The 24,710-nt window shown below is 37.4% G+C and overlaps 2 protein-coding genes across 8 annotated transcripts; one reads left to right on the forward strand and one right to left on the reverse strand.

Moving 5' to 3' along the window:
- Positions 1-857: 857 nt before the first annotated feature.
- On the forward strand, positions 858-7,376 carry LOC132029797 (uncharacterized). 2 transcript variants are annotated; one of them, XM_059419157.1, is made up of 8 exons: positions 858-922; positions 1,407-1,697; positions 2,566-2,658; positions 5,844-5,988; positions 6,096-6,206; positions 6,290-6,372; positions 6,451-6,508; positions 7,099-7,376. In XM_059419157.1, exons 2-8 carry the CDS (start codon positions 1,419-1,421, stop codon positions 7,176-7,178), a joined length of 849 nt encoding a protein of 282 aa, XP_059275140.1. In that variant the 5' UTR covers positions 858-922; positions 1,407-1,418; the 3' UTR covers positions 7,179-7,376. The 2 variants fall into 2 exon arrangements, with proteins under 2 accessions (XP_059275140.1, XP_059275139.1); XM_059419156.1 differs by lacking the exon at positions 858-922 and having other exon boundaries at positions 1,283-1,697.
- A 522-nt stretch (positions 7,377-7,898) lies between these two features.
- Positions 7,899-16,197, reverse strand: LOC132029799 (MLO-like protein 9). Of its 6 annotated transcripts, none has more exons than XM_059419159.1 (15): positions 16,067-16,197; positions 15,561-15,618; positions 15,193-15,473; positions 14,691-14,807; positions 14,411-14,468; positions 11,745-11,830; positions 11,128-11,202; positions 10,948-11,036; positions 10,802-10,851; positions 10,667-10,707; positions 10,401-10,574; positions 9,460-9,495; positions 9,305-9,372; positions 9,117-9,153; positions 7,899-8,507 (listed from the first exon to the last, which is right to left on the reverse strand). In XM_059419159.1, the coding sequence occupies exons 1-15, from the start codon at positions 16,190-16,192 to the stop codon at positions 8,193-8,195; spliced, it is 1,611 nt and encodes a 536-aa protein (XP_059275142.1). In that variant the 5' UTR covers positions 16,193-16,197; the 3' UTR covers positions 7,899-8,192. The 6 variants fall into 6 exon arrangements, with proteins under 6 accessions (XP_059275142.1, XP_059275141.1, XP_059275144.1 ...); XM_059419158.1 differs by having other exon boundaries at positions 9,117-9,177; XM_059419162.1 differs by having other exon boundaries at positions 8,319-8,507; positions 9,117-9,172.
- Positions 16,198-24,710: the final 8,513 nt, after the last annotated feature.

A 24,710-nucleotide genomic window follows, 5' to 3' on the forward strand; every position in this document is an offset into this window, starting at 1 on the left:
GTTACCCCTTTGTTCGGACGGCCAAAAATAATTACATTCCTAGCTGAATATATAAAAATAAATACTATATATATATATGTGTGTGTAACATCATAATATACAAAAAATAAATATTTGCTGGCTATTATTTTATAACATCATAATATACTAATTTTAGCTATTTATCAGAATTTCTGGTCAAATTTAATGCGTTACGTCAGAATTTGATCACAAATTCTTGTGATCCATCAGAATTGTGACAAGACAAATCTCCCAACTTGAAATCCTTAAGATTTGTGGCAAAAATGTTGGCGAATCATTAAGATTTGTCTAAAAATCTTGGCGATTTTTGTGAAAGAGCAAGTTTGGAAATCAGTTTAAAATCTTGACAATTTTTATGAAAGCAAGTTTGCCCCATCAATTTAAACGGGATTTGCACGATTGCCTGCAAAACTCTACCTTAAGGTAGAGTTTGCTACCTTATAACGCTAAGTCTATCTTAAGGTAACAAACTTTTTTTAAGGCAGAGTTTGCTACCTTATAACGCAAAGTTTACCTTAAAGTAACAAGCTTTACCTTAAGGCAGAGTTTACCTTATAAGGCAGAGTTTGCCTTCAGGCATAAGGCAAGGTAGAGTTTGAATTCAAAACTCTGCCTTGTAAATATATTTTAAATTTTTTACTGAGCGGGAATTTGAACCCGGAACCCATATATTTTTACGCTAAGCACAAAAATTAAAGACCAATAATTTGAGGGACAAAATTAGAGACCTGCGGCTTTGAAGGCCAATGCGCGCAAAAATATGCATCGAAAGAGTCTATTTGTGTAAATCTCTCCCCAAAAGTGGTTATTTGCCAATTTCTCCCCCATTTTTTGTGTCCAAATAAGAGTTAGGGCCCAAACTCAATTGGAAAGAAAAGGACAGGGATCGGCCCAAATCCAAGTAAGATTTAACGCAAATCCCCAGCCATCCAAAACTCATACGCAGCTACCTTACGGCGGAATCTCTGTGTGTGTTCTCTTCATCTTTCGGTAACCATATTATAAATACTGCAAATATGTTTTTTTGCTCCATCTAAAGAATTGGGTTACAAGTGATGATGCAATCTTGCTTTACCTTTCAAAGTTCGATTATCATGCACTGAAAAAAATGCATTTTTGACAGGAAGATTGATTATTTATGTACTATACTTGTTTTCATGTATTTCTACTATACAAAGAGTTTCAAAAAAGTAGTTTTTTTTTTTTTTTTTTACTTGCCCTAAATTGTTACTACTATAGCAAAGTTTTACCTTTCTTTTCCTTTGGGATTCAGTGTAATTGTTTTTGCCTCTGCATTTTTTTCATAATTTCCATATGTATATGTGATTTTGTATGTATAGTTGACAATCTCTTTACTTCTCTGAAGTACTGAGTTATACTTCTAGGTGTGACAAGAAATGGTGCGAGCATACAAAGTAAAAGGTGAAAAGAGAAAAAAGAAAGGAAAGAATTATGATAAAGAAGAAGAAGAAATAGAGGAACATGTGGAAGAGGAATCAGCAGGGTCAGAAAAAAGAGCGAAAACCGAACACACTTCGGCGGATACTGAGGCAGCTGAAAGAGTTGTAGATTTACTATCTGGCATTCCTGTTGTTGCAACTGATCACAGCACGAATAAACCTGGTGTTATTTTCATTATCGAAAGAGCTTCTCTCGAAATCGCTAAAATTGGAAAGGTCTGTCTGTCTGTCATTGCAATGTCATTTTTTGTCATTTACGTTTGTTTCTTCGATTATGGTTTGATCAACACATTGTTGCAGAATGGATTTCAGCTAAAACCTAGCTACTCCCTCCGTCCCATAATAAGTGTCGCCTTAGCGAAAAAAACTGTCCCAAAATAAGTGTCACCTTAGGAATTCAAGACAAAAATTGGCAAGTGTGTCCACCTATGCACTTAGCATTAAAGAATTAGTCCTCTTTAATATTGCTTAATTCTCAAAATACATCTAATAAACAGGGGTAGTTTAGGATACTCTACAATGTATGTATTGATTTCTTAATGGGCATGATTTTTGCTAAGGTGACCCTTATTTTGGGACGGAGGGAGTAAAAACTAAGCTAAGCTATAGCTATACTAAGAGAGCTAAAAGATGATTTTTATTAATGTATCTCTAAAATGGTTAGACCAGCAGAATGTATAAAGGAACCCTAGCTAGCTAATGGGTCTGAAAGAAACTATTACAATAAGAATTGGGGGTAAATTCATAATTTAAAGAACTAAACTTAATGAAACTTGTGTCCTCCTTTCGAAGATCAAGTTCCCAACAGCTGTGTACTGCGCCAATTGGACCCGGTACAACCACCCCAAGCATTAGCTCATCTCTCATAATATAGCTCCCAAATTCATATTGCATCACACAGCCTTTGAATTTCTGCCTTAGAAGATTCTAGCTTTTTCAGTGTTGTATGCTTTTATCCAACTGCTAACTAGTTCGTGTTATTAATGCTCTTTAGCATTGCATATAATGCTAACCCTTCCCTTCACTATGTATAAAGGAAGTGGAAGTTATTGTGTGTAATGATCTCTTATTATTGTTGATGCAGACTTACCAACTTCTGAACTCTGATGAACACTCCAACTTTCTGAAGAAGAATGGTCGAAACCCTTCTGATTATCGGCCTGATATTGCTCATCAGGTTAGTTAACTTTGGAACTCTGGGCATGTCTTGTTGCTCAATAGTCCTAAAGTACGAACACTGTGGTGTTCCTGTAGATTTCAGATTTAAGCGTTTGTCATTTGAGACCATTTCTGCATGTGGGGCATAGATCAATGTTAACCAGGAAGAAGTTAATGTCAAACTTATGTCAATTTTTTGTGGAGATGACTGGTGTAATGCCTGGTCAGATATTGAGTCCTACAAGTGAAAGTATGTCGTGAGTTGATACTTGGTTCTGTTGGAGTGAACGAAACTGATTTGCCTTTGCCTTTTAAACCTAAATTTGTCAAATTTGGCTGCAAAGCTAAAGCTAACACAAGCAAGCTAAAACACAATGAACTTTTTAAGGAGTTTGTGTGAATTTGCACAGGAGCTCAATTAGTTGACATCAAAAGATGCTCCTTTTGTTCCGATTTGTTTGATGGCATTTTATTAGGCAGAAATAAAATTAAAGAAGAGTTTCGACTCATAAGCTAAGTATGTGTAAGGTGCCAAAAGTACCCTCTATCATAAATCTATTTGTTTTTGTCTAGTGTGACCTCTGATAAGTCAAGTTGATGGCAAAAAAGGAATGTAAAAAATTTATCATAACAACAACAAGAAAAAACCCAGTGTGATCCCACAAGTGGGGTCTGGGGAGGGTAGGATGTACGCGGACCTTACCTTTGTGAGGTAGGGAGGCTGTTTCCGGTAGACCCTCGGCTCAGAAAAAGTACCTGGCACAGTAATGTCAGAAAAGAGAAAGCAAAATAACAAGATACAAAATACTAGTAGCAATAGATGTTAATAAACATCAAGGAATACGAAACTACGCGATAGCTGAATATCACTACTAAAGGATAAATAGGAGAGCGCAGAAGGCGACAACACTTAGTTACCAACTAACCTTCTACCCTAATTCTCGACCTCCATACCTTCCTATCTAGGGTGATGTCCTGTGCCATGTCTTGCCTAATCACCTCCCCCAGTTCTTCTTCGGCCTACCTCTACCTCTCCTAACTCCTGCTACAACCAACCTCTCACACCTCCTTACTGCGGCATCCTCGCACCTCCTCTTCCCCGAACCACCTCAGCCTCGTTTCCCTCTTCTTGTCTTCAACCGATGCCACTTCCACCTTGTCCCGAATAACTTCGTTCCAAATCATCTCTCTCCAAGTATGCCCACACATCCATCTGAGCATCCTCATCTCTGCTACCTTCATTTTTTGGATGTGGACTTTCTTAACTGGCGGGCATTCTGCCCCATACAACAATGCTGGTCTAACTACTACCACTCTGTAAAACTTACCTTTAAGCCTTAGTGACGCCTTTTTATCGCACAGTATCATAAAAGCAGTAAATGTAAAATAAGATAGTTTCTAAATAGACAGACAAAAATGAAAGACTGTTAAACAAGTTAGGACTGAAGGAATATTAAAGAATCATTTAGATGATGTTTCCTGATCCAAGGTCTAGTCGAGTCTGAGTAACCTGGGTTTAATCAGACCCCGAACTACTGAAAAGGAACAATGATAAGGAAAGAGATATCTTGTAGTTGTCCATGAAATCGCCAAGTAGTCATTTTAATAGCTCTTTGATCAAATATATTTAATAGCTCTAGCGAAACTTTCTATTTCTCGCAGGGTACAATATGAGTTTGGATTGAACAAGAAAGAGAAAATGAAAATAGGAATGAGCACACCTGAGTCTGTTCAGTCCATATGCATCCTTGCCTTTTTCTAGATGTTATTTCAGTTGAATTCATGGATAGGATGCAGAGCAGCTTCTTCTTATAAATAATATATCTTTTTTAATATAGAAAAATAACTTCTGGATACGAGATGTGCACAACAATTCTACAAAGATAAGTTCTTTCAAACTCTACAAATATGAGTTCTTTTATACCTGATTAAAAAAAAAAAGGCCTACCCAGTCATCTATACAAGTGGCCACATCATGTATTTTCCAAAAGTAGAGGAGAAGCACCAAGATCTTTTTCATTTGCACTATGGGTCTCTCTTTGCCTTCCAGAACTCTCTAGTTTCTTCCTCTGGCATTTTTGTTTATCAGAATGGAATCTCAACGTAGTTATGGAGAACTTTATCCAGTTCTCCATCTTCTGCCAAATGCCATCTTCCCAGTTGTCATGGTCATCTTCTGCCAAATGCAATCTTCCCAGTTGTCATGGTCATATGCCTTTAGGCAAGATCTTGCTTATTCACTCTAGAATCGACTTTTTCAATTCTACAATACACTTTGCAAGTAAGGCTGCATCTAATATCTGCTGTCCATCTGTCATAGGTGGTTTGTGTCCCGGAGATTAATAGAAAATTCTACTGAAGAGTTTAGAGAACATAACAAGGTTAGGACTATGGTTAAGTGGCTAAGCGTGTTTTTTTGTTTAGTTGCCGACATTTAACGATTAAGTTCCCCCCACAGTCAAAAAGCAGGAAAAAACAAATATAAAGTGAGATGCCTTCTCAACCCACCACCCTCTGGTTCTGTGCAACTCAGGCTCTCTCTCTCTATGCTGCGTTGTTTGATTTATACATTTGACAATATCAGCCGTGGCATGATGTATGTCAAAAGCTTCTTTATTTCTCTCTAAAGCTTCTCCATTACCTTACATGAAAAGATGCAGACATGTATTGCTAGGCTGTGGGTTTCCCTTCCACCATTTTTCTGCTCAGTGTTAGTTCTTAGTGTGAGTTCATCACTTGATCTTGCTTCTATCCTACTTCTTTCTGGTTCAGATGCTGAGTGTGTATTAGATTTGGAGATCATAGATGGAATTGCAGGGGAGAGCTGGTGCTTCTTCTTTAGTATATATAGTTGTTGTTGAAATAAGGGGCCGGGGGAAAAAAGAGAAAATTTAAGTAGCAGTTGCTAAAAATTTAATAGAAAATGAGAGCAGGAGATTTTTCCTTCTACTGATGGGCTTCCTGTTAGATCCTTCTAGCGGAAGGGAGAAAGCCCATTTGTTTTCAGTCTTTGGTACGTAAGGGAAATAAGTTCTAATTCCTTTCAAAGCTAATGAAACAAAGGAATTGATGTTCACCAACTTTATTTGCACTTAATTATTGCAAAAACCTCATCATTGTTTTATGAGGCTATGTAATTATTTAAAAATCCTCGTTCGTGCTTTCTCCTTAAAATTTTATGTAAGTTCTTCTTTCCTGTCACAGGCAATGCTCTCAATTCTAGATAGCCGAGTAAACAAAGCTGGGCGATTAAAAGCTTTGTATGTGAGGACTGAGAAAGGTGTCCTTTTTGAAGTAAAACCTCATGTTCGTATCCCTAGGACATTTAAGCGATTTGCTGGCATCATGTGTAAGTTAAATTACATTGGGCTTAATTTCTTCAATCATCTCTGTTCATGCTTTTATTCCCTTCTGTGTGTCTAATATTTCTGTTTTCTTATGTTGCTTCAAATTCAGTGCAGCTGCTACAAAAGCTGAACATAACTGCTGTTGGTAAGCGAGAGAAACTGTTACGTGTTATAAAAAACCCTGTTACACAGTACCTACCCATCGACTGTCGGAAGATAGGTGAATAATTTTTCTGTTTTAGTTCCTTCTCTAATGGAATGTTCTTGACAATTGACTAATACCCCACTTTGCTTATGCATCAGGATTCTCTCATAGTTCTGAGAAGCTGGTGGATATTCAGGACTATGTTAATGGCATCAACAATGACATGAACCTTGTTTTTGTGGTATGTTCTAGTGTAATTTTCTATAGACAACTTCGTTTTGTGTGGAGTTATAGTTTACTTGATATTTGAAATGTGCAGGTTGGGGCTATGGCCCATGGGAAAATTGATAAAGATTATGTCGAAGATTATTTATCAAGTAAGCTAATTCTTCCTCTTTTCTTGTTATGTTGTGTCAAATAAAACTTGAGTGCTGTCATTTGATTCTTCTGTCTTTGTCTTGATTTGCTTGGCTAGTGTTTAATGCTTAGGAATGCGAACATCTGTATACTATTGATCTTCCTAGAGAGTAAAAAGTACTTCTCGAGAGTCCTATGACTTTGGCAAATGAAAGTTAAATAGGTTGTGGCTGCTGTAGAATGTAGATATGGTTGGAATATCAAACATAATCTTTGATTTTTTATCATGTTATTCTAGTATATGCCATACAAAATGTATTGTAAAGTGAGACGTTGTTCTCTCCCTATGAGTTGTTTGGTTCAGTGTCAGCCTGTCAACTCTAAAGTAAATACGCGAGCTCTAAACTGCATCTCAACCTACTTGATGCTTCTAACACCATCTCAGAATATGAGAACTCATTTTACTGATAAGTTGGAAAAAATGCATGTATATTCCTTGTAAATGCTCAACTAGGTCCATGCTGTTTTCGCTACACGAAAATCATCAGGGCGAATTATTGCATTATTTTCTGCAGCTGAACCTGGTCTAATCATCTAATGTATCTTGCAGTTTCGGATTATCCATTGAGTGCTGCATACTGCATATCAATGATCACGAATGCTGTGGAGCGCAAATGGAAGATTTTGTAGACTTGTACCTCCTATATTATCGCAAGATGTACTTTCTAGAATGCTATCCTTACTAGCTTTCTTTTTATAGGCTTTCTGGCTGGTTAAGCTAGTGTTGTGTAAAATATTAAAAAGTGGCAAATGACCCTCTTCTACATTTTTGAGTGCCCTTTTTGTTCGTTTACTATCAATTTCAAACAGCCGTCTTCCTGTCGTCAATTTTTTTTTTTTTTTTTTTTGGGTGAGACAATGAAGCAGCCTTGTTGAACAAATACTGGCATGGGGTGCTCATATCTGCATCAGTCAAAATAGAAAGGACCCCTGTATGATCCAATCCAAGCACGTATTCAACTTCATAAAAAAAGTACACATTTTGAGCTGGTAACTGACTTATTGATGGTATACAGTGAAGTTTCGGTTTCAAAATTTCAATTATTGGCATCTCCCATCTTGGGAAATATGAGCCTCAAACTGGTGCATTATGGGTGCAGAGGCCAACATTGACTGTTATGAGGTATTTTCTTATAGTTGGTGCAGTCGTCATGAATTGTCAACAAAGTTGGTTCTGCTTTGTTTCCAAATCCAAAATGCTCTTTGCCAATTGATTAACTATCCAGGCCCCTCAGCATGAACCTAGTTCTATAGTGGAGAAAAAAAAAATGTGGATAAATTTGCAGTTTGTGGAGTAAGGTATGTAAGTGCACCTATCAGACCTTAATGCTGGTAAATAGCAAGGACATGAGATTCAATACTCCAAATGTGTATAATTAGGCACTTTCAAGTGTAACGTGGTTTTATAGCCTTCATTACACAAGCATACATTCACTTCTCTTGTAATAATAATAGTACAAATGGAGTTTACAAAATTGAGCATCAAACTGGAATTTGGAACAAAATGCTAGTTTTTCTGCAACGCTGTGCCAAGCAGGGTAACAGCCAATATCCAGGCCAAGTTATAGCATTTCAACATCAGTGTTTGTTCCCTTTTTTCCCTTTCTATGTGACGTGAGTTATCTCTGCTCATTGTTGTCTCAATCAAGGACCTGTAAGTAGGTCAGGGTTCGCGGGCCGTGGCCTGCCATCTATTTCCTCTGGAATGTCCACGCTAGCAACGATGTTAGCGGTCTGACTAGAGGACGATGGCTCTGCATTAGACATTTCTATTCTTGATCGATGACCAGCTCTGGTACTCGGGGAAGTTTCAGGTGACTCCCTTGGACTCCCTAATTTTCGTGTTTCAACTGGTCCGGGCTTTGTAGGTTTCTTCTTATTTTTTGCATTCTTATGCCAATTCATCAGTGCCTTGGAAGTTTGGTCATCAAATATAGATCTCTTCATGGTTGATCCCATCTGGAAAAGCCAAAAGCAAATCAGTTAACATGATCTTGGAGTTATTGTACAATGAAAGAGTAACTTCTCCCGTGGGAGGTGTCTAGTGTCTACTTATTGTAATCAAAACATTTAACCTATATAGTGTCAAATCACAAATTAATTTCATGTATAGTAACAGAGTTATCCAGTAAAATCATCAAACTACTTTTTTCACATTAAACTAACTGAACTTTACCTGCTATGACAGTAAAGTCACTAAAACTCACCCACCAGAACGACATAAGAAGCCCATCAAGGTGATTTTACCATTACCATGGATAATAAGTTGTCTTTCTTTGTTATAGTGGAAAAAGTTCATTACTTTAATGTGACAAAAGATAGTTGTGGTTTCACCGTAAAAGTACATAAAATTCAGTGACCATGTGTGAAATTAATCCGTCAAAAAACCCCCCAAGCCTTTTTCAAGTGACTTGGCCTCTTAGTCATCCAAAGTACCCTCTATGGTAAGATTGGAGCAGCAAATTGAGAGAATAGATTGGCTGGAAATGCCTTTTTCACTCCCATTTCCAAGTTATCATCATAATGAATCTGAAACATAGGCTAAAAGAAAACTTGAACAAGAGTTACCTGGGTAACTAGTGCATACAGTGGAAGTGTAATGTAGCTGCACAAAATCTGAACACCTACCCTGACAAGCATCCCTTTCATCAGATAATTTGAGAGTAAAATTTTAAATAATGGGGTCTAATATAATTTTGACACTTCAGAAAGCATTCAAAAACTTAACACAGTGAAGATAAGTATTTGTTCATTACCCGATAGCAACTCTCAAGACGGCGAGGAAAAAACTATCGTGAAAACAGGAATAGAGCCCAAATTCATACTGCAGAAAATGTTATGCTATCATGTTAAACCAAGTAGTAGAAATGAAGGAAATGAAAAGACAATTGAGAATATGTCCAGTCCTTACCGTTATCCAAAGGAAATACGTGATCTCGAAAGCATTCTGCAATACACAAAGAAAACGATTAAGCTTAATATTTGCTTGCAAGTTCAAAAGGTAATTCTTGAAAGCATGATATCAGGCAATAGCATTTCCCACATGGAAGATCACCAAGACTTGTAAGCTTAACTGATTAAGAAAGCAATCCTTTATGTATATTATTTACGAAAAAACATCTTGAAAATGTTTAACAGAAAAGATTAAGCTATGTATTATCTGTACACTTATAGAACCTAAATCCCTTGGAAAAACATGGCCTTGTAAAAAGGTATGTTTCATACTTCTCACCGCAGAAGTATGAAACAAATGCTAAAAGGGAAACACCTTTTTCCCCTTTGAACTTTAATTTTAATTTGTGGACTGACGATGTAAAAATGTTTGTATTATTAAGTCATTTAAAAGCAAATTGAGCTAACTGCATATACAAAATGTGATTTATACTCGAAAAAACGAGGGTAAGTAACATATTACAGCTAGTTAAATTACAACTAACAATGTTTATAACTTCTATCCAAAAAGAACAGATAGAAAATTATGTAAAAGGAAGCAGGACAGCTATTATAGTACCTAATAGCAAGTACGAAGTACTGCAATTAATACCCCCCCATTTCAATTTATGTGAATCTATGTTTTTTAGTTTCCCAACTAAGTTCAACAGTTAGGGGTAAATTGGTCTCCACACTGCATACATACTCTCACATTTTTAGCCTTTTAATTTCTCCCTTTTAAGTGAAATAGTTCTTACCTGTTTACTTGAATTTATACTATATTATTATTATTTTTCAAAGATGCTCATTTGCCAGGCATAGTTATCCTGTATCAGTGTCATAGCCTCACAGGACAAGAAAGCATGAGTAAGAAGCTTAAGTGAAGTGGCAAGAAATAGCTGTACAAGCGGAGCTGAGTACCTGAAAGAGGGTGAGATGGACAAGATGAAGAATTAGAGTTGGCTTGCCGAACCAAAAATGTCTGTCTGAAACTTGGACAAGAGGTATGCCTTGCACTACAGCATGTCTTTCTTGAATTTCAATAGCCATCTGAGCTATAATTGATTGAAGCTTTGTCCCAACTGCTAAGATTATCTTTAACCAATCCAGTGGTTAGTTCTCTCTTCATTAGAACAACATAATGCAACGGGAAACAAGTAAATGAAGTAATGATAAGAGTTTCTTACAACTAGAGGCAGTATGGACAGCCAAAACATAGCTTGCCATCCTGAAAGGACAGTTTTTGTATTGGTAGTTAGAGCTAATTCTTCTGATTTGAGAGATAATGTCTTAAAAGAAACAATCAAGGTTTCTAACATTACCGTGGACATTCACTAGAAGATAAATAACTGCAGAAAGCCATAGCACTGAGCTGCAAGTATAATAATAAAGATAAATAATTAGATACCTCTAGATGTAGCACATCAAAAACTTAAGTTTGTTTCAGTTCAAGTTGAAAGACACGTACTTGATACCCACAACAACCTTGAAGTCATCTTCCAGGGATCTTTTTATGTACTTTTGAAAATTAAACTTACTTCCAGGTGCTAAATGGACCTGCAACAAGAGGAAAACAATAAGCAAAGTAACTATCTTTTTAGTCCTGCAAGAGACATAATTTGATTGGTACAGAGTTAGGAGCCCTGACCGAGATGAAACCGTGGCGCATGGTCAAGTAGTCAGCTTTCCTAACTGACCGGAAAAATTGCCGAAAAAAGCACACCTGGAAAGTTTGGGTATCTAGTTAGAAAAGAAGAAACAATAGTTTGTGCAATGGCTGTAATACAACATTTCACTTGCTACATTCCATGTTATATCACCAAATAATTTCCACCGTAAATAAGCAATTGTATAGAAACTTTAATTTAATAAACTATCGCTTTATGATGTTATATCACTTGATCAAGCAATAGCTATACTGAACGTTCGATGAGGATGAGTTGTGTTGTTATGGGTGCAGTATCAATCAAATTTTCCTTAGGAGATAGTAATATTTTAACTGGAACATACAAATATGATTTCCATGCTTATGGCGAGGTTGCCTAGAAGAGATATGAAAACACAACCATACAAACAAACCTATTAGTGTCCACATTTTTTTTGAGAGAACCACACTAGGAATATCAATTTTGTTACAGAACTGACTCAATTTAACACTTTAATATCTCAGAGAAAACTATCAAAGCCCCATTCGTTCATCCCAAAATACTGAAAAAATAAGCAAAAAAAAAAAAAAACAGAAGGCAGGTGCTTGAATTTTCTTACAGTGTAGAAAATGACTGGGGTGGTCCCAAAACTGGTATTATCCCTAACAAAAGATGTCTCTTTGGTAAGCCTGAATCTTGAGGAATCTGCATAGAAAGGTCACATAAGAAAGAAAAGAAATACAGGTTAAGCGTTAAAGATTAAATCCCTCTTGGCTACAACCGGAAAGAGTTCTTAGATCACTTTCGCCTGGATGGTTGAACTTAACAAAATTTAACAATAGTAGAGGATAGTAACGGAAAAGGGGGAACCGGTGTTCCATGACAGCAGTGAACAGAAAAATACGCAGCTAAGGTTTGCATGCTGGTTGGAAAAAATGTATGTAATAGGAATAGAAAGATTGAACCGGAAATGTTTACACTTTAAAGTTAAAACTAATCACCTCCTTTAGAGTAGCACTATATATTTCTTAAGCAAGACGTTTTCAATAGTTTTATATTGGTAAATCATTTATATATTTCTTAAGCAAGACGCTTACCATAGTTTCATATCGTAAATGATTGACCAATAAACCACATTTTGGAGAATATTTATGTCATGCCAAATTGAGCCCTAGGGGAACTAAATGTTAGACAAAGAGAGGCTAAAAGAGAGAAGAGGAATGATATATAAAAGAACATTTTGTTCGGGAGAATACTTTGCAACTCTCTTATTTGTCAAGTGACAAGTATAAAGGGGTACTTATAGGTGCCAACAGAGTCTTTTAAACTCACTTCTGCAACTGACTTACACACGATAACTTTACCACATTGTAAGGACAAGATTCACGCAACTACACAAGAGTCATGCACTCAATCACATAGATATCCTAAGAGTCACATGGGTAACACCAAACATGCACGTAATAGTTCTACAATTTCAAGGATAAATTTTCCTAAAACTCGCCCTTGATCTTGAAATTTCTTTTTAACTCCCAAGTCTTTGATCTCAAGTTTGTAAAATCTTCAAACTTGACAGGTCTTATAAGAATAGCCACAATATCTTGAGTCTACTTCAATTTCCTCTCGCCAACATTAAAGATACTAGAATAGGAATATGTATATATTTTGTAAGGCATGCAAATTTCTAATGGTTTGTACTCCTTCATGTTGCAACTGTTTTCCAAGTAAAGTAGACTGGGGCTATCGTTTGTTTCTTCTAACTGTCCTTTAGATATGTTAAACTCACTCTTGCGCTCAGATACTTGCAGATCTTGTTTTACATTTCTCTACCTCCCTTTTTGCCAATGAATAGCTCCTCCAGTTCACGTCTCTATAATCTTGGCTCCAAGTTCAAGATTGTTCTGTTTACGATCAATCTTACTTGAAATTCCAAGTGCAAATCCTCTTTTTATTCTGTTGCAGCTTTCTATGTAGCCTTCAACTTGACAACTTCTGAAGTTGTGTTTTCAAGTCCTTGTTTGATGCTACTATCAGAACACCATGGACTAAAATAATTCTTATTGTCCTCCTTGGGTGCTAGCAACAAAGTTGTCTCCTCCTATTCTTTCTTGTGATCAACAAGATTGGATTTTTTTCAATATTATTACTATGACACTCTCAGGAATGATAACCAAATTTATGACAATTATAGCACTCAATTTGATATTTTTCATAAATATTTTCATTTGCTCCTTGCTAGTAACCAAGACCTCTAAATGATTATTGGCTTTTCTCTTCATTGCTGGATTTGTTACCATTACATCTTCCTCTTCCACAACCAATAATATTTCCTCTTCCTCGTCCACATCTTCTATGGATCTTTTCACCTCAATCATCCTTCAAAGTTGCTCTTGTCCAAGAACTAAGGATCTTCATGAACGTCTCCTATGTTATATCTGATCCATATCTCTTCAATGTATTCACAACGCCTTCAGCCTTGAACAATAACCCTAAATTGATTTGAATTCTCTCCTCCTTCAAAATACCCGTTAAAGATTAAAGCCTTACCTTCTTCACATTTTGCAACACCTCTCAAGCTTCCTTTGAGGTGGTTGCCTTGTCTACTTTCTCAAACACAGTATCATCCAAATATCGATGGATGAGAGCGAGGCTTATTGATTCTTTTCCTTGTATTATCCTGCATATCCTTCTCGTATTGAGACAAAACTTCCTCATTATCAGGTTCCCCAAAACTTCCTCATGATCAGGTTCCCCAAACCCCCATTTCGCGCACAACCAAGTATTGAAGACACCAATTTTTCATAATTTTCGTTGTGACACCACGAAATTAGAGACCAAGTGGTCCATCTCTCTATTTTTTTTCAGCACTTTTGTTTCAATTCCAAGGACGTTAGCACTCTCTTACAGGAAGAGAACTGGTAGAGGAGAGGAGACAATACTTCGTAAGAAACTCTTTACTCACTTGATTGCCAAATCAGTAGTACAAAGGAGTATTTATTGGGTTTATAGCTGCCAAGAAAGTCTTGTCAGCTCACTTCTTCAAATCACTCTCACATACATACACAAATTATGAATTTGATCATATTGAAACACAAAATTCACACACTTAAATATCCTAAAAATCACATGAATAACACCAAATTTGCACCTAATAGTTCTAGAATTTCAAGATTAATTTTTCCTAACGACAAATTCCCTCATCAGCTATCTAGTCCCCGCGTAAAACTAGGCCATAGAGAAAGCAAAAAGAAAATCAAATCAAATCATGACGATTTCACACCATACCATTGGCTGCTTCGTAATCATGCTCTACTTCCTTTTCCCATTCCTTCCACTCTCGAATCTGCATATAAGAAACAGGATGCTCAAGTTTAATCTCTAATTAATGCTCAAGTATTTAGTGCAAGAACAGAAGTGGAATTAACATTTGAAAGGTGTCCACGGTCGGGAAATCAATCTTGACCCTCAAACGAAGTTTCAGCCATAGTGAGCAACAACTTTTTGATAGACCTAAAAGGGTTAAACTTTTGTGCTTGTCACACTAAAAATGTAGAAACAATCTCACCTTTAATCTTCCGAGCAGCATAGTTATGGCACTGTAAATAACGTGGAACACGGCTAAAAAGAATATGAAGATGTGTAGCTGATGCAAACCATGGATGGATACAAATGGAACTTTACCCTGTCAATGTGGTTATTGTTAGCCTGTAAATTTTCAAGGAACATTTATTCAAGCAATCTAAGCAAACAGAATAACGAGTCCAAATTATAAGTCTAAAACCCTCTTGAACTAAGCACTGATAAACCAGTACACTTCAGAACCAAAATAAAAATGGTAACAAGTATCTCATGTTTTACAGAGGCAGACAACGGGGTTCTAACGCCAACTAAGTAGGGCTTGCCATACAACATACATAATCAGGTCATATAAAAGATAACTACAGGTAATCAACTTACCAGCTACAACAGGTTAAAATAAATACACAATCTCAAACAAGTTGAGGTTGGCTCCTCAATGTCTATGTCGCTCTACTTATATCAGTGTTTAATCCAAAAAAGGTACTGACCGGCTTACAGGCTCCGGCAGGACTATCAGCTGCTAATATCCGAATATGGTCCCATAGAAGCCTTCGATGATGGTCTCCTGCATCATCATGATCAGCATCTTGATGATGACCCTGTCCAGGTGCATGATGTCCACCTCCATGTCCAGGCACAACTGCATGCTGGACATGTTGGGCAGGACATGGCAACATCGTGTCTGCAACCTTTTCAGGTATGCATATACCGGCTATGTATTTTTGTCCAAACGTCAGAAGCAACGATATAAAACCCAGAACCATAAGCTCTACAACAAAAGAAATTGTCGGGGAATCACTAATTAATTAAACCCCCAATTTGGTAATCTAATAATTACTTATTACAAAGCCCTTACCACCCTTAATCTTCTCCAATGCTTCCACCAATGCGCCTTTTCGCCTTCTCTCGAATGTCTGTAATAAAAAAACAACAAAGAATGTAACCCAATGGCCAGGATTTTCACCATGCATACATAAAAATAAAAAATAAAAACTTTTTCACTAATTTTCGATGAAGGAGATTCGGATGAACCCTTCCACTCTTCTAGCTCCTCACCTGGCTAGATGATCAACTTCTATGTGATATGAGTTCAAATTTTTTTATTTTGTAGAAAAGGTGAAAATAATGGAGAGGGGAATAATATGATTTGAACAAGTTTAATTTTTCATTTTCCTTCAGGCTTAGTTTTGAGTGTCCAAATCCTTCAATAAACCAGTTGTTTTTGTTTAACTATCAAATTATTTGCTCGATTAATTCGAATTCGTGCCGCTCGTGACCAAAACATGAAAGGGAAATTCAAGAAAGAGTCATATATATAAATTTTTTTTAAAAAAATACATGTAAAAAATATGTATAAATCACCTGTCCAACTGCATGAAGAACCTTTTCCAATAAAATGGAAATAAGAACAATAACTGCACAGACCAAAGCAACTGCCCATGTAGGTGTTTGATCCAACTCCCTACCATGATCACCTCCTCCTGCCATTTTTTCTTCTAAAAAAAAATTGTTAATTCTCTTTATAAATTTCCCCTTAATTTACACCACTTTTGTGAATAGATCTCATGGGGAAAAGCTCTGAAATTTTCAGAGAAAAAAAAATATAGATGGAAGCTTGTTAATGGAAGCCAAAAATTCAATTACATTTGTTGAGCCTAGTAACATGGACCGGTTCAGTGTAGGAGGTAAAATAACAGAACTGAACCGGGTGATATTATGAAAGGAGACAAATGTGGGGAATCTTGTATTGGTAGTTGGAATTGTAAGGATGGTTTTGTATATGCAAAATTTTAATTGGACACAGTTAGCATAATTAATCATCTTTGTTACATGTTAACGAGAGTATTAGTAGGGATTTAGGTGGATTATGAAGCCATAATAATACCAAGTGTCGCAAAAAATAAATTAAAATAAAATGTAGTACGTGAAGACATCGTGAAAATTGAGAAAAGAGTACATGTAGGTATTGCGATAATTGAGAAAAAAAATACATGAAGGGATTTATCAGAGTCCCACGTTGCAAAAAATATGTAAAACCGAAAAAATGAGTAGGACAATAAAGTTCATAATGTACTTTAATCTCGATTTACAAATGCCTAATGTGTAAGATAAAAGAATCTGGTTACAATATGAAGCATAAGAAAATCTAAAATTAAGGGGAAGTAAACTTATCTTAGTGAGTTGGTATAGTAAAAACTTTGCTCTATGTGATAACGCTAAAACATATTATGAACTCTGAGATTCGAATCATCTTGTGTTACCAAAAAAAATGGAATTTCTGATACGAGCTTGACAAACTTACTTTGTAATTGCATTCATGTCTCTATAACAACGTGAACTGACAGTACTGAGTGGCAACTAAATATATACTAGCAGTATATTACATACCTATGCTACGTCAAAGAAATTACAATACAATAACAAAAACAAATAGCAGCACAGCAATAAATTTGACCTTCCAAGTAGTTCCAACCTAGGAGATTTTGGGGATTAAAGTGTTAGTAGGTTCGCATTGTCCCATTTTTTATTTTTCATTTTTACCCTTTGGGTTACTAATATTATTCTATTACCTTGGATTCTTTTTGTACATTGACCTGAACCATTTCCTTCTCTTCTTTAGTAAACCTTCTCTTCTACCATCTAAGTGTGTCGTGAGCGTGAGGACCTTCTCTGGTGAAACCAAATTTAACATCGGTTCCAAAAACAGTGACAATTAAATCAACTATCTCAAATCATGAAATCACACATGCATAACTCGCTAGCATGCATACGCAAATCCTCTCAAATTTTAATCAAACAGTTAAGAAGCACAAAAAGTAAGAGAAACAACAAACTCTAGCTAGCTATAATCTATGATGAGAATGAATTTATGGTTAAATATTCTTTACATCAAGTCTGATAATGTAATTTGAAAAAGAAGAAAATAATGTGCTATAATCGATTGAATTATTATAAAGATATTCGTTGCTCCCAAATGCATATGTATGTATACGTGGTCACAGTGGCGGATCCAGGATTTTCACTCAGGGTGTTCGGAAAAATAACTGGACCTAAATATACACTGTAATATATGTTCAGGGTGTTCAAAAGTTAATATATGTATATGAACACAGAAAATTTACCCTAAATATACACTGTAATTTTTTGTCCAGGGTGTTCGGGTGAACACCCTGGCCTCTTACTGCATCCGCTGCTGCGTGGTCGTACAAGTAATAAAGTGATTTAAGAGTCGTTGTCGAACCCACAGAGACTTATGATCAACCGTTATTTAGACTTAACTAACACTAACAATTTATTCAAGTATTTTCCCCGAGAGTGGTTTTTTATTGTTAAACTTATTGCAAGAATGTAAAACTATCAAATTAGCGCTAACAAATATTGATCAAGGATGAGTATGCAAACTTCGGAGTAAAACTGATGAGATGAGTAATTCCAGGGCTATGGTTCCGCTAACAATCCTGTTGCGTATTTATCTGAACTAACATAGTACTTTATCTAGTTTACTGATTCACAGGGTTAATATTACTAGTAAGAATCTCTCGAGTTCGTATTTGCCTATTTGAATTACTTTCACATCTATATGGGTCTATGGTTATGAATCTTAACAAGAACACATTTATAATTCTTGTCATGAACCAAGCAAGGCAATTTAGGTATGTGTCTATCCTTAGTGTGAATGCATAGTTGTTATTCTGTGGCACGCGGAGCATACTTGACATAGAGCCTGTTTGGATGGGCTTAAAAAAAGCAGCTTACTTATAAGCTGAAAACAGCTTATAAGCCAAAAAAAAAAAAAAAAGTTGGGGTTGCCCAACTTATTTTTTTCGGCTTATAAGCTATTTTCAGTTTATAAGCTGCTTTAGATAAGCTAACCCAAACGGGCCCAATTATTTTTTTGGGCTTATTTTAGAACAAAATGACTTATAAGTTGAAGTCGACCAAACACTCAAAAGTTAAACAAACGACTTATAAGCTATTTTCAGCAACTTATAAGCCAATCCAAACGGGTTCATAATGTAATTAGGGGTGCCAATGGTATGATTTGGCCGGTTATTTTATAAAATTTATATTATACTAATTTTTCGGTTCCGAAATTAGACTTTTCGAAACCGTCCCATCATCTCGGTTTCTCTTCGGTATCGATACGGTTCGGTTAATTTTTTTTTTTTTTTTTTAAATAAAAAAAAAATCATGTCATAGTCACTTATGCATACTTCTATAGGACTTTGGCAAAAACTCTCTAAATATTTTTACTTTTTAAAAGGTGATGAATCAAGAAAACATGAAAGACGACAAGAATAAAGATTGATCCCAATATTTTACCGTAGTGTAAAATAATGTTAAGCAAAGACAAAAATATATAATTTATATCGCACAAGCAGGCAAAAATCAATCAAGATGGGACTCAAGAACTGAGTCCACTAAGATTAAGTATCCGATAAGAGAAATTTAAAATCATATGAGAGAAAATATATCCAATACTTTGTAGCTATCCAAGATCATTGGAATACCTTGTAGTTTACAAGCTACTTACTACTCGAGACGCTATAACTAATTTAATTTCAATAGGACTAGTATAATAGGTTTCAGAGTTGGAACTTTATGTGTTAATTATGTTGCCCACTTGTAGTCGTTTTGTTACACCTCGGAAATTTCTGATTTGTTGCCTTGTGGATAGACTAATATGAGCTTAAGGTGATTATGAAATCCTCACAAGATTAAGGGGAGTATTACATAACCTAAGGTGCATACCATAAGATTTTTAAGTTGTATGAATATGTAAATGTAGTTCGTTGAAGGAAGTGAAATATAAGTCGCGTTCGGAAAGGTTTTGGCTATGATTGAGCTAATAATTATTTTGTGATGTCTTAAGGGGATGATATAGAGCCTATTGTAAGCTTAATGAAGTGTTATATAAGTGCCAAGAAGGTTCCACGAGGATTGGAAGTCAAACGAGTCGACGAGAATGAAAATCGGGATTTCCCAGTTGTACAACCATTTGTACGGACGGTATAAATTATACGGCCCGTAGATTTCGTCCATAGAAGGGTGAAACCTGGTAAGATTATACAGTCTGATTATACGGACCGTATAAATTATACGGCCCGTATAATTGGCCGTATAATCGGGTCAGGTCAGATTTTTATTTTATAAGTATGAACGACCCTTACTCATTTTTCATTTCCCACACTTCTTCCAAACTTTTTAAAGCTCCAAAACCCTTCTCCAAACATATTTTACCCAAACACAAGAGAATACAAAGATCAAATAGCAAGAATCAAAGTGTTCATATGTTAAAAGGCTTCCTAGGGTTGGTAGATTTCAAGAAATACTTGGGCATTGTAGCTAGGGTTTTGCACAAAGTTGATAGCTGCTCCAAAGCTTGTTTCTATGGGATGAAAAGGTTAGTTTCCATGTTTATTTCATGTTATTGAGAATGCTTGGTTGTAGTAAAACTTGGGTAGAAGAAGGAAGTAGAAAATGAAGTCTAAATGTAGTTTTTATGATGTTTGTGAGTAGTAAGCTAACTTGAGTCATGATTCTCTTAGTATGATGTGGATATAATCTTGTTATGGAAGGTAATAATGATGATAAGGAAGCGTTGAATGAAAATGTGCAAAAGTTGGTATGAAGTTGCTAGTATGGGTTATATATGAGAGTGAATATTGAAGGCTTAATGTAATGTGAATACTTGATTGTGATATTGTGGATGTTTAGAGTTGTATTGTAATATGGTGCGGAAGTCGACGAGATAGGGGAAGTGCTGCCCAATTTTCATTAGATCGTGAATTATTCTAGTTTGAATTTAAGAGTGTCATTTAGGCTTAACTATGGTATGAATCCTTCTAAATGTAGATCATTCAAGCTTCAATGGTAAACGTTAAATAGCTAAGAAGACGAAGAAGTATGTAAGGCTAACCCTTCTTTCATTAAGGCATGGTTCCTTTCTCTCTCTCTCTCTCTCTCTCTCTCTCTCTCTCTCTCTCTCTATATATATATATATATATATATATATATATATATATATATATACCCTTTCATGAGTTCCATAATGTCCTCCAAATGATCCTATCTCTAAAGTTACCAAAGCTCATGATCCTCGATACTTTCATAATTCCATTGCATCCCTTATATGATTGTTGATCCTCCAAGGATAGATGTAACGAAAACGATGATGGTAATGATGTTGATGATACTTATGGGCTCTTATGTATACGTGTCTAAGTATGTATGACTATTATGTAACACCGAGCTTATATGGCCGGGTATGATACCTATCGCGCGCGCACCACTGCAGTTGGGTACGGATAACACTGAGCCTTGGTAGGGCTAGGTATGTATAACTACCGAGCCTTGTCATGGCCAGGTATGTGAAACACCGAACCCTTATGGTCGGGTATGATATGGACACGAGTATGAATAAATACGAATACGAATATGTATATGTATGTATGCACATAAGTAAGCATTAGAAATGAAAGGTCCCTATGAAAGACAAGTAAGTAGATATGATGGAGGCCACCAGAGGCACAAATGACTTATTACCTCCGATTCTCCCATCTTATGTTATTTCTGTGCTGTCTATTATGCTTCTACTATGATGTTGATTGTGCTTACATACTTTCCGACATTATTCGCACTCGACATCCTTTTATTTTGTGGACGTTGCATCATGCTCGCAGTGGACGTGGTGACTGTGCTTGATCCATAGATTTCTTATTCAAATGACTACATGGGAGCTCCATTTCATTCTAGCGCGGCTTTTAGGTATTATTCTTTTGTGTACATGTATATGGGCATGGCGGGGTCCTGTCCCGCCTATGTGATATTACATACTCTTTTTAAAGGCTCGTAGACAGTTGTGTATGATTAGATGTCTTGTAGCCTTGTCGGCTCACATTTTGTATATCATTTTGATAGCCTCGTCTGGCTGTGTATATGAATACGGCGTGTTATTGGATGATGATGATATAAATGCGTTGTTACCCAACGAGATTAGCTCTATTGATGTATGTAAATTGGCGAGTAAGCCATTGCTGGGTCACCTAGACGTGAATATGAGTATCGCCACATGTGCCCGGTGGGTTAGCACGGGTGCCGTCGTAGCCCTCCCATTGGTCATGACAAAAGTGGTATCAGAGCGTTCGTCTGGGGTGTGTATACGAGCCGTGTCTAGTAGAGTCTTGTTTATGGGTGTGTTGCGCGCCCACGCTTATAAACGAAGGAGGCCGGGCATTTTAGAACGAATGACCTTCTTTTCTTCATAAGATCGTGCGATAGAGCCATGATATAAGGATTTCTCTTTCCTTAACCGTGTATTATGTATTTCGAAATGCCTGTAAGGAGAAAAGCTACGGTGAGCCCAAAAGGACAAGACAAAGGGCAGAAAAGCGTTTAGCCAAAGAGCACCGGCTAACGGATATGGGAGGAAGGTGAGTCCTGCACGCGGCTCAATCTCGCCTCCCACTCTGCCTATTTCGAGGAGCATAAGTGAGCCTCGCCCTAGGGCTCAAAGACCTTCAAATCCTCACCGGATGCTCAGACAAGATGTAAAAGAGGGGTCATTCATTTACTTACTACTTGGTTGCCGCCCGTACTCAGCGGCAAGGTACAAGGTAAGGTGATAGGGCACATGGTACAAGGGCCCGTAATTTTATTAGCTTGAACTTCCGAAATTCTTCCAAGTCCCGACGAAGAGGACTCTCAGAATTTTATTGATCGGATGCTGAGGACACTTCAGTTAATACATGCTTCAGATGTGGAATCGGTGGAATTAGCATCCTATAGACTCCGGAATGTCGCGGTTCATTGGTATACGGTTGATGGCTTCACTCTGGAGTCAATGCATGTCCCCTGGTATGGCAAGAATTTATGGATGCCTTCCTCCGACATTACTTGCCTCCAGAAGTTCGGCGGGCTAGAGCCGATAAATTCTTGAATCTTAGGCAAGGAAGCATAAGTGCCTTAGAGTATAGTCTCTGCTTCAATTCTTTGGCTAGGTATGCTCCGGCCATGGTAGCGGATATGGATGACCGAGTGCACTGATTTGTGAAAAGCCTAGGGCCACATTTGATGGATAGATGCTTGACTGCGTCCCTTCAGGACAACATGGATATTTCACGCATTCAAGCCCTCGCCTATAATTTAGAGGAAAGCCAACAACAAAGAAAGGAGTGAGTGTGAGCATGATAGAGGGTATAGCAAGAGGGCTAGATCTTCGGGTCCGACGAGTGAGTTTAGAGGCGGGCAAAGACAGCAGTTTTCTAGGCATTTAGGCCCTTCTATGACTAGTGCGCATCCACGGTTTACAGGCCAGAGATTTGATAGATCTACTTATTCTGGGCCGAGTCAGAGTTTCAAGGCTTCAGGTTCTCAGTTCAGTGGTGATTCGGGTCAGGCAAGGCCACCCGTGCCACGGTGTTCTCAGTGCGGAAAGTTACATTGGGGCCACTGTCGAATAGGTTCAGAGGTTTGTTATGCATACGGTCGGCCAGGCCATATCATGCGTGATTACCCCTCGGTTGGTATCAAGGGTAGGAGCCAGCCTTCAGGATCGGCGGTACACTGGTCTTCATCATATATACCCCCTATGGGGCCGTGTTCGATGCGCCGGTCACCACGGTAGAGGTAGAGGGAGAGTTCCCGGTTCTAGTGGTCCCGCACCGCATTTACGTCATGACGACAGATCTTGAGTCTTCTCCCGATGTCGTTACGTATACACGCATTCTCTCATGATGTGTATGCTTTGATAGATCCGAGCTCCACATTGTCATATGTTACTCCATATATTGCGGGTCGGTTTGGGGTCAAGCCGAAGTCGATCAAACCTTTTGAGGTATCTACACCCGTTGGGGAACCAGTAATAGCTAGTCGAGTATATAGAAATTGTGTAGTTGTGATTTGTGACCATCGTACTATGGTTGATTTACATGAGTTAAGAATGGTGGACTTTGATGTTATCATGGGCATGGATTGGTTGGCTTCTTGCTATGCCAATGTTGATTGTAGAATGAAAATGGTTCGCTCCGGGCTTCGGGAGAACCGCTTTAGAATGGAAGGGGAATACTGCGTCCTCGAAAGGTAGGTTTATTTCCTATATAATGGCAAGGAAAATGATCACAAAAGGTTGTATTTACCATCTAGTTCGGGTCCAAGATGTAAAAGCCGAGTCGCCAACTCTTCGATGTCCCCGTGGTAAATGAGTTTTTGGATGTATTCTCGGAAGAGCTTCCAGGCCTCCCTCTAGGACGGGAGATTGATTTCGTTATGGATGTGCTACCAGATAAAAAGCCATATCCATTCCTCCTTACAGAATGGCTCCCGCAGAGTTAAAAGAGTTGAAGAAGCAATTGAAGGACTTGCTTGAGAAAGGATTTATTAGGCCTAGTTCTTCCCCGTGGGGAGCACCCGTGTTATTTTTCTGGAAGAAAGATGACTCCTTGTGAATGTGCATTGACTATCGGCAACTGAATAAAGTGACGATCAAGAATAATATCCGCTTCCAAGGATTGATGATTTATTTGATCAATTACAAGGCGCCGAATGATTTTCAAAGATAGATTTGAGATCCGAGTATTATCAGGTGAGAGTTAGGGAGAAAAATATTCCTAAAACAGCCTTCAGAACAAGATATGGCCATTTTGAGTTCCGGGTAATGTCATTTGGGCTAACTAATGCACCGACAGTATTATGGATTTAATGAATAATGTGTTCAGTCCCTTCCTAGATTTATTTGTGATTGTATTTGTCACGACTCAATTTCCGCGGCCGTGGATCGGGTCCTTAACCGGACACCCACACGTGCCTACTTGTCGATTAGGCGTACCAACCGGGCCTAATCCACTTAAACATACATAAATTCATACGGATACTTACTTCGCACCAACATACATACGCATATATATATATATACCGAAACCTCGACAGAGCCGTGTAGGCTCATACCGTACGAGTCGCAAACTCGAACATACGTACCGACCGACAACCCACAAACCCACGTACATGT

Source organism: Lycium ferocissimum, chromosome 9 (genome assembly GCF_029784015.1).
Source record: "Lycium ferocissimum isolate CSIRO_LF1 chromosome 9, AGI_CSIRO_Lferr_CH_V1, whole genome shotgun sequence".
Lineage (NCBI taxonomy): Eukaryota > Viridiplantae > Streptophyta > Magnoliopsida > Solanales > Solanaceae > Lycium > Lycium ferocissimum.